General features: G+C 33.5%; 1 protein-coding gene across 1 annotated transcript; it reads right to left on the bottom strand.

Moving 5' to 3' along the window:
- Positions 1–201: 201 nt before the first annotated feature.
- Positions 202–8,543, bottom strand: LOC149195424 (F-box/FBD/LRR-repeat protein At1g13570-like). The gene is made up of 3 exons (XM_089407916.1): positions 8,069–8,543; positions 7,809–7,996; positions 202–390 (listed from the first exon to the last, which is right to left on the bottom strand). The coding sequence occupies exons 1-3, from the start codon at positions 8,541–8,543 to the stop codon at positions 202–204; spliced, it is 852 nt and encodes a 283-aa protein (XP_089264042.1).
- Positions 8,544–10,361: the final 1,818 nt, after the last annotated feature.

The following is a 10,361-nucleotide window of genomic DNA, read 5'->3' as shown; positions in this document are numbered from 1 at the left end:
AACTCTCCCTCTATTTGTTTATATAAATTTCTCATAGTAATCAACGTCCACAGAAAATTGTGTCATCCTCTCCAGCATCATCAGCTGAATGTATATCAAAATCAACGCTAATAAATTCTTTCTCGAAAACTTTACAACGAAGATTTGAAAGCCAATCAATAAATAGAGTTAGACCAAAATATTAAAAAATAAATCTCTTGTCTACCTAAGCGGGAGAATGGCCCATTTTCCGTCACCGGTCGGAAAATCGTTCGGCTCCGGCCACCAATAATCCCTCCGCCCTCCCCCAGCTCCGCCACCCTCCTTCTCTGCCACCCTCCCTGGCAATCCTGACATTCTCTGCCATTCCCTGACAAAAAATTCGATCGCAGCTGGAGGGCCTGACATCCCCTGACAGATCGAGGACGAGCTGGAATTACAGCCACTGAGTATTATTGTCGTTTCCAATTCGAATTGAGGAAATGGTCACCCGCGCACTGCTCACTCACCTTCCTCTTCGACTTGATGCTTCCCTTTCATAAATGGGTCCATTCTGCATGTTTGAAAAGAGTGAAACAAATCACTCTAGGAAATGGCATGTTGCTGGATGTTCCAAAATCCTTCTTTTCTTGCAACTGCCTCACATTTTCGAAGCTGCACTGGTTCACGTTAACAAAGCTGCCTCCTTATTTTAGTGGATTCAGTTGCCTTGTAACCTGTTTTCTATCATATATTTATACAAATGATGATATAATTGAGCAGCTCGTAGCACAATGCCATCTTCTTGAAAACTTGACAGTCCACCGTTGTCGAGGGCTGAACAGTTTGAAAATTTCTGCTCTGAATCTCAAGTATTTAGATTTAAATGGACTTGACTGCCCACAACTAATAATGAATTGCCCCCAACTAGTGAATTTCATAGTAGATGATTGTCCAAGTATGTCAAGGTTGGAGGTTAGTTCTTGTGGGTTTCTGCATTTATCCACTACAGAGGTTAATGTAATTACAGGGTTTTCTAATACAAACATGTTGAGAAAAGTTACCCTTCATGGGTACCGTAGGGAAGTGCGTGACCTTCATGGATTCAATGGGCCTGGAGAAATTACTCTTCATTTTCGTGCACAGGTGCTCTCAATTGAAGCTTTTGGCAAGTTTTTCAATCTTGAAGATCTCTCAATAGAAAGTGACTGGTTCGAGGTTAGTCATCCTAATGCTTTTAGCTTTAATATTACCATGATATTGTTATATTGTATAGAGATTTTTCATGCAAGATTTTGACGAAAGACCAAAGCAAAAATCATGGAAGTATCCAGCTTAAACCTTTCCCTGAAATTTTTGAAGAAGGCTCATGTAAAGGTTTCAACTTTTGATAAGCAAGAAATTGATCTACTAGGTTTCCTTTTCAAAACTACTCCTTCATTGCAAACAATGAAAGTTACACTATCAAGATGCTCCCAATACATCCACGAGCTGAGCTTCCTAAAACAACTTCTGGGTTTGAAAAGATTTTCTGACTCCAGTGTAATTATAGCAGAAAAATATGAGGGCAACTGTGAGAGATGCAAAGAAGGAGAATGAATAAGTTTTTGTAATCATTAAGCTTAAGCCTAGATTCTGCTACAGTTTCATGGTAAATAGTTTATCTAAGTTTGTCTCTGTAAACAGCCCACCAAAACCTGCGCTTTTGTTATATGGGCCTGTGGCCCAGTCATCTGTTTCCTTTCATTTTTTTGTAGTTTGAATTTAGCTGCAAGGTATAGTTATGCAAATAAACTTCGTCTAAGAGTATCTGTATGTCAATCTTCTTTTCCACATTTGAAGTTTATATTTTAAGGTATTTGGTTTCTTTGTTCTCCATCATATTTTGCATAATGGGTGCCCTGAATAAATAAACAGTTTAAGAACTTTAGTTCAGTGAAATGTGTTTTCAACTTAAGACTTTAATATGTGCATTGTCCAGAAGTTATCCATAAATCATGGGCTTGCTCTGAATAGATGAAATTAATACACTTCTAATTAGTGCATTGCTCATAAATTATACACAAAACACAGGTTTAACCATTCCGACTGGATATATGTAGACAAACTGTGCTCCTTTTCTATGTTTAGATTTATGAAAATTCTTATATATGAAGTATCGATTTTCTCTTAATTATGTATTTATATTACAGTTAATTGGTTATTATGTTGTTAGAATGTATCATTCTTTTTTCAATACAGTAAAACTTAGGTAAACTATATGTTTAAAAAGTGATTAATTTTTTATAGCAAAAAAAATATGGAGATTTAATGTGATGAGTGACATAAAAACATGAATAATTTTTTTGGTGTCTCCGTATATAACTCAATCCACTTTGATATGGTCAACCATTCGATCTGCCTTGATATGGTAAATTGAATAATTATTTTGTTCTTAGCAAATGGTAAATTTTATTAATTTTTAAAATTGAATAATTATTTTGATGGTGTAAATTGAGTGATTTGTTCCTGGTAAAATTTTATTAATTTTTAAAAATTGAATAATTATTTTGATACGGTAAATTGAGTGATTTTGTTCTTAGTATATGGTAAATTTTATTAATTTAAAAATAAAAAAATTAATCTAATTTCACAAATTTGATGGGATTGATTGTATTTTATTTTAAATCTGCTTTTTAGGAGAATAGTAGAATAGTAATAATTATTTAGATGCTCTATATTTTCAGTGTAATTTTCAAATTGTGTAAAATTAATTTTTTGATAATGATGTAGTAGATAGTCAACAAATTAACGCTTATATTAGATATCTTCAACAACCAATCAAGACTAGTACATAGGGTTGAGTACAAGAATATATATGTGTATGTGTGTTTTTTTAATATATAAGTAGTTACAACAATTTAACCATCTGAGCCAACTTTATTATACCAATTTAGTGGCTTGAATTGACTATAGAGTTGGTAGACTTGCAATACAATCTTTCGTGTCAACTTGAGTAGGCTAGTCGATTGAGTCTACTAGCCCCTCGAACATCTCCCCCATCGTCAGTGTCTTCTTTGTCTTGAAGAAGGGGAAGATTTGGAAACTTAAAAAATTTCAGAAAAATAGTACAACGGATTGAAATATAAGTAAAAGGAGAAGAAGAGAACAGTTATTGGTCGGCAGAGAATCATTTTTTTCGTGATGGCGGTCATGGAGATTCAAATTACCCACAAGTTGGTTTGTTGGCGGATCTTATAGGCTAGATGGCTAATTTTGCTTATGTCTTGTTAGGGGAACTTAACATATGGATTCCTCTTCTATTTTTCCCTTTTAATGACTAGTTGGACCCTTCCAATTCAATCTTTTGTATGCCATAATGTTGTTCAAGAACCGAGCCACATTTTAACATGCTTGGTTCAAAGAAAGTAAACTTGCGCTGAGCAGGGGTTGGTTCTGTCAATCATGCCCACACAAGTGCTTCTCCAAAATTCGTCTGATAGATGACCAATGCAAGTGATTGAATGTGTCATTTGAATATCAACCAATCTTTTATAGATTGTTGAGCTTGCACCTCCAAAGTTTAATTTTTCCAAGTGTTGGACTTTGTCGACCATTTAGCTTTGTTGGGTCAATTGTTCGTTGTGCATGCCTTGTTACTCTAATTGTTGGATTCTATTGTGGATACTATGTAACTAATCATTGGCATTGGTTGCTTTCATATGTGTCTTCTTTCCTTCCCTAAGCCACAATTTGTTTTCTTGCATCCACTGCATCTCTACTTTTTTTGTGAAATTTGATTCTCTAATACATTCCTTGCTTGACTTTCAAAGACCATGTGTTGTCGCGATGAAAAATCATGAATGAGAATTTGTTGTCCTTTGAGTCGATTACATGTGGTTGGTAGATAAGTTGACCAATTGTTGTGAATTGTGCTTGGTGTGGCAAACTTGTGCAATGTTTTTTCTAACCTCTACTTGGCCTTCACAAATTCCTTGTATTCTTGTTGGATAATACCCGACAGTTCTTGGTTTCCCTGTTTATTTTCTTCTTGTTGAAGTTGGGTGACCTATTCGTTCATTTGCACATTGTGGTCTACCAATTGGTAGACCAATTGTTAAATAGCAACAAGTGGATCATCAACCTTGCTTTGAATGTCTAGATTAAGTTTTTCTACTCCCTGGGTCATGCAATCCGACCAATTCTCATCTTCTTGTTTCTTTTGTTGTTTTAGCTTATCACCAACATTAGCTTTCTTTTTTTCTCTCTTTGTCGTTATTTTGTTGTATATTTTAAACAAGAAAAAACACGTTTATCATATCCATAAATAAGATCATATGGTATGGAAGCATTTTTATTTTTCAATCCTAACACTGATGTTCAAGCGGGCGTGTTTACCATGGTTAGTTGCATAGGTGGTACTTGTTGTTGAGTCTATGACATGCCAAGTGTGTATGCTGTCTTTAATTCAATATTTACTATAGTATCCTTACCCACATTGTTTGGCTCAACTATATCATCAGAACAAGTTGAGCCAAACAACGTGGGTAAGGATATTATAGTAAATATTGAATTAGAGACAACATACACACTTGGCATGTCATAGACTCAACAACAAGTACCACCTATGCAACTGACCATGGTCAACACATCCACTTGAACATCAGGGTTAGGATTGACAAAGCAAAATGCTTCCATACCATATGATGTTATTTATGCATATGATAAACCTGTTTTTTCTTGTTTAAAATATACAACAAAATAACCACAAAGAGAGAATAAAAGAAAGCTAATGTTAGTGATAAGATAAAACAACAAAAGCAATAAGAAGATGAGACTTGGTCGGATTGCATGACCCAGGGAGCAGAAAAACTTAATCTAGACATTCAAATCAAGGTTGATGATCCACGTGTTGCTATTTAACAATTGGTAGACCAATTGGTAGAGCACAATGTGCAAATGAACGAATAGGTCACCCAACTTCAACAAGAAGAAAATAAACAGGGAAACCAAGAACTGTCGGGTATTATCCAACAAGAATACAAGGAATTTTTGAAGGCTAAGTAGAGGTTAGAAAAAACATTGCACAAGTTTGCCACACCAAGCAAAATTCCCAACAATTGGTCAGCTTATCTAGCAACCACATGTAATCGACTCAAAGCACAACAAATGCTCATTCATGATTTTTCATCGCGACAACACATGGTCTTTGTAAGTCAAGCAAGGAATGTATTAGAGAATCAAATTTCACAAAAAAAAGTAGAGATGCAGTGGATGCAAGAAAACAAATTGTGGCTTAGGGAAGGAAAGGAGACACATATGAAAGAAACCAATGCCAATGATTAGTTACATAGTATCCACAATAGAATCCAACAATTAGAGTAACAAGGCATGCACGACCAACAACTGACCCAACAGAGCTTAATGGTCGACAAAGTCCAATACTTGGCAAAATTAAACTTTGGAGGTGCAAGCTCAACAATCTATAAAAGATTGGTTGATATTCAAATGACACATTCAATCACTTGCATTGGTCATGTATCAGACGAATTTTGGAGAAGCACTTGTCTGGGCATAATTGACAAAACCAACCCCTGCTTAGCAGAAGTTTACTTTCTTTGAACCAAGCATGTTAAAATGTGGCTCGGTTCTTGAACAACATTATGACATACAAGAGATTGAATTGGAAGGGTCCAACTGGTCGTTAAAAGGGAAACAAAGAAGAGGAATCCATATCTTAAGTTCCCCTGACAAGACACAAGCAACATTAGCCAGCTAGCCTATAAGATCCGCCAACCAACCAACTTGTGGGTAATCTGAATCTCAATGATCGCCATCACGAACAAAATGATTCTCTGCCGACCAATAACTATTCTCTTCTTCTCATTTTACTTATATTTCAATCCGTTGTACTATTTTTCTCAAATTTTTTAAGTTTCCAAATCTTCCCCTTCTTCGAGACAAAGAAGACACTCACGATGGGGGAGATGTTCGAGGGGCTAGTAGACTCAATCGACTAGCCTACTCAAGTTGACACGAAAGATTGTATTGCAAGTCTACCAACTCTATAGTCAATTCAACCCACTAAATTGGTATAATAAAGTTGGCTCAGATGGTTAAATTGTTGTAACTGCTTATATATTTAAAAAAACACACACACACATATATGCTTGTACTCAACTCTATGTACTAGTCTTGATTGGTTGTTGAAGATATCTAATATAAGCGTTAATTTGTTGACTATCCACTACTTTGTGTCTCTTCTTTTCTTTGCATTGCATATGCTTATGTAGTTTACTTATTCCTTTCCATTGGCAACCCATGCATACTTTATACTAAATTACAATAACAACCTTTAGTCTTTACTATTTTTATTTATTTTTTCTCTTCTTTCTAATTTTATATGACTATACATCATTATCAAAAAATTAATTTTACACAATTTGAAAATTACACTGAAAATATAGAGCATCTAAATAATTATTACTGTTCTACTATTCTCCTAAAAAGCAGATTTAAAATAAAATACATCAATCTTATCAAATTTGTGAAATTAGATTAATTTTTTTATTTTTAAACTAATAAAATTTACCATTTTCTAAGAATGAAATAATTATTCAATTTACCATATCAAGGCAGATCTAATGGTTGACCATATCAAAGTGGATTGAGTTATATAGGAGACACCAAAAAAATTATTCATGTTTTTATGTCACTCATCACATTAAATCTCCATATTTTTTTTGCTATAGAAAATTAATCAACTTTTAAACATATAGTTTACCTAAGTTTTACTGTATTGAAAAAAGAATGATACATTCTAACAACATAATAACCAATTAGCTGTAATATAAATACATAATTAAGAGAAAATGATACTTCATATATAAGAATTTTCATAAATCTAAACATAGAAAAGGAGCACGGTTTGTCTACATATATCCAGCCAGAATGGTTAAATGTGTGTTTTGTGTATAATTTATGAGCAATGCACTAATTAGAATTGTATTAATTTCATCTATTCAGAGCAAGCCCATGATTTATGGATATCTTCTCGACAATGCACATGTTAAAGTCTTAAGTTGAAAACACATTTCACTGAACTAAAGTTCTTAAACTGTTTATTTATTCAGGGCACCCATTATGCAAAATATGATGCACAACAAAGAAACCAAATACCTTAAAATATAAACCTCAAATGTGGAAAAGAAGATTGACATAGAGATACTCTTAGACAAAGTTTATTTGCATAACTATACCTTGCAGCTAAATTCAAACTACAAAAAAATGAAAGGAAATAGATGACTAGACCACAAGCCCATATAACAAAAGTGCAGGTTTTGGTGGGCTGTTTACAGAGACAAACTTAGATAAACTATTTACCATGAAACTGTAGCAGAATCTAGGCTTAAGCTTAATGATTACAAAAACTTATTCATTCTCCTTCTTTGCATCTCTCACAGTTGCCCTCATATTTTTCTGCTATAATTACACCGGAGTCAAAAAATCGTTTCAAACCCAGAAGTTGTTTCAGGAAGCTCAGCTTGTGTATGTATTTGGAATCTTTTCAAATCCAGAAGTTGTTTCAGGAAGCTCAGCTCGTGGATGTATTGGGAGCATCTTGATAGTGTAACTGTCATTGTTTGCAATGAAGGAGTACTTCTGAAAAGGCAACCCAGCAGATCAATTTCTTCCTTATCAAAAGTTGAAACCTTTACATGAACCTTCTTCAAAAATTTCAGGGAAAGGTTTAAGCTGGATACTTCCACGCTTTTTGCTTTGGTCTGCCATCCAAATTTTGCATGAAAAATCTCTCTACAAGATAACAATATCATGGTAATATTAAAGCTAAAAGCATTAGGATGACTAACCTTGAACCAGTCACTTTCTATTGAGAGATCTTCAAGATTGAAAAACCTGCCAAAAGCTTCAATTGAGAGCACGTGTGCACGGAAATGAAGAGTAATTTCTCCAGGCCCATTGAATCCATGAAGGTCATGCACTTCCCTATGGTGCCCATGAAGGGCAACTTTTCTCAACATGTTTGTAGTAGAAAACCCTGTAATTACATTAAAATTTGTAGTGGATAAATGCAAAAACCCACAAGAACTAACCTCTAGCCTTGACATACTTGGACAATCATCTACTATGAAATTCACTAGTTGGGGGCAATTCATTATCAGTTGTGGGTAGTCAAGTCCATTTAAATCTAAATACTTGAGATTCAGAGCAGAAATTTTCAAACTGTTCAGCCCTCGACAACGGTGGACTGTCAACTTTTCAAGAAGATGGCATTGTGCTATGAGTTGCTCAATTATATCATCATTTGAATAAATATGTGACAGAAAACAGGTTACAAGGCAAGTGAATCCACTAAAATAAGGAGGCAGCTTTGTTAACGTGAACCAGTGCAGCTTCAAAAATGTGAGGCAGTTGCAAGAAAAGAAGGATTTTGGAACATCCAGCAACATGCCATTTCCCAGAGTGATTTGTTTCACTCTTTTCAAACATGCAGAATGGACCCATTTCTGAAAGGGAAGCGCCAAGTCGAAGAGGGAAGTGCTGAGTCGAAGAGGAAGGTGAGTGAGCAGCACACGAGTGACCATTTCCTCAATTCAAATTGGAACCGGCAATAATAGTCCGCGGCTGCAATTCCAGCTCGTCCCCGATCTGTCAGGGAATGTCAGGCCCTCCAGCTGCGATCGGATTTTTTGTTAGGGAATGGCATGGAATGTCAGGATTTATAAGGGAGGGTGGCAGAGAAGGAGGGTGGCGGAGCTAGGGGAGGGTGTCGGAGGGCGGAGAGATTACCGGTGGCTAGAGCCGGATGATTTTCTGGCCGGTGACAGAAAACAAGCCATTCTACCGCCTAGGTAGACTAATCGTTTGAGTTATACAAGATGGTCCTGCTAGATGAACATAACTCACCTCAAAGACAGCATATAATTATGTCGAGTTTGGGTAGACAGATAGAAAAGTTTTATGAGAAACTTAGGATGTGCTTTTTATTTTTACTTTTTCTAGGTATATTAGGATTTTGTTTGAAAATATATAGGGAATAGTAAGTTTAAGCTTTTTAAATTTAGTGTAGCAGAATGTCTTGAGATTTTTTAATTTTTTGCATTCAAAATATATTTAGTAATGAAAAACCAGAATCTCACTCCAAATGCTATTGTATTCTTAAATTTAAAAAAAATAATAAAAAATACATTAAATAATTACACTATCACAAAAAAAACACAATACTATTAATCTATATTTTTTAACAATTTATCTTTTTTAACAATTTGATAAATAACTTCCAAAAATATATTTAAATTATTTTAATTGAAAAAATTATTTTAATATTGAAAAATTAATAAATACTAATTTGCATTTAAACTATCTTTTACATATTTTTAAATTTATAAAAAATATTTTAATAATATTTTATTTTCAAATTTTCCCTGTCCGTTCATAAATAACTTTGATTCATGTCCATGTTAAATGGATGAGCTACTAAACAATATGAAAATATATTGAAGTACCTTTGGACAACAACAAAACAAAAAAAATTATTAGTGAATTTTATTAATTTTAAAACTCCAACCGAGTGTTTTGTTTTTTTTAAAGTAATATATTCTATCTCATAAATTTTGTGTTATGCTTTTTAAATAAGATAAAAATAATGGAAACTTGTGAATATATCTTTTTTATGGGATGATTGGAGAACTTTAACCTCCAAAATTTTCTTTTATCTTATATTCTTTATAGATTTGGGCTTGAGATGGATATAATTTCATGTATATGTCTAAAATTAATTTGGTGATATGAAATTTGCTCACTTTCCTTCGCGAATGTTATAGAAACTACTAACTAAGAATATTGAATATCAATTTACCTTCTTTAACTTTTAGTATAATGATAGCATTTATAGATCATCATAAATATACATATTTATCCGTCTGACATAAATATGAAGATTTTAAATTGACTCGATTTCTTAAGATTGTTGAGAATATAAATAGTATTATTCAAAAGTATGTTTCAAAAGATTGTTGAGAATATAAAGAGTATTATTCAAAAGTATGTTTCAATAGTTATATGCATAATAAACTTAATAGAAATAAAGTAACAATGTTTAATGATGAGAAATATGAATAATAAGAATCTAATCAATTACAGATAGTTAATATTGTAATTAACGTCAATCTACCTTCCTCTAACTTTCTGATAATCACACTACTAGTTTTATTCAATCATATCAAGAGGAAGATTGAATTTATAAAGAGTTCAAATATTTAACATGTGATATTGTAGTAAACATCATATCTGATCTCGCTTGCTTCGCAATATTAATAGTAACTTTCAACAATGTAATTCCTTGTGACTATTGGGTTTTTTATCCCTAGGATAGTTTCTAAGGATGCTATCTTTTATAATAA

Source organism: Pinus tabuliformis, chromosome 2_2 (genome assembly GCF_031772625.1).
Source record: "Pinus tabuliformis cultivar Carrire ecotype Pingquan chromosome 2_2, CPIR1, whole genome shotgun sequence".
In the NCBI taxonomy this organism is placed as follows: domain Eukaryota; kingdom Viridiplantae; phylum Streptophyta; class Pinopsida; order Pinales; family Pinaceae; genus Pinus; species Pinus tabuliformis.
The sequence above is the reverse complement of the archived record's forward strand: the minus strand, read 5'-3'. Positions and strand labels throughout refer to the sequence as shown.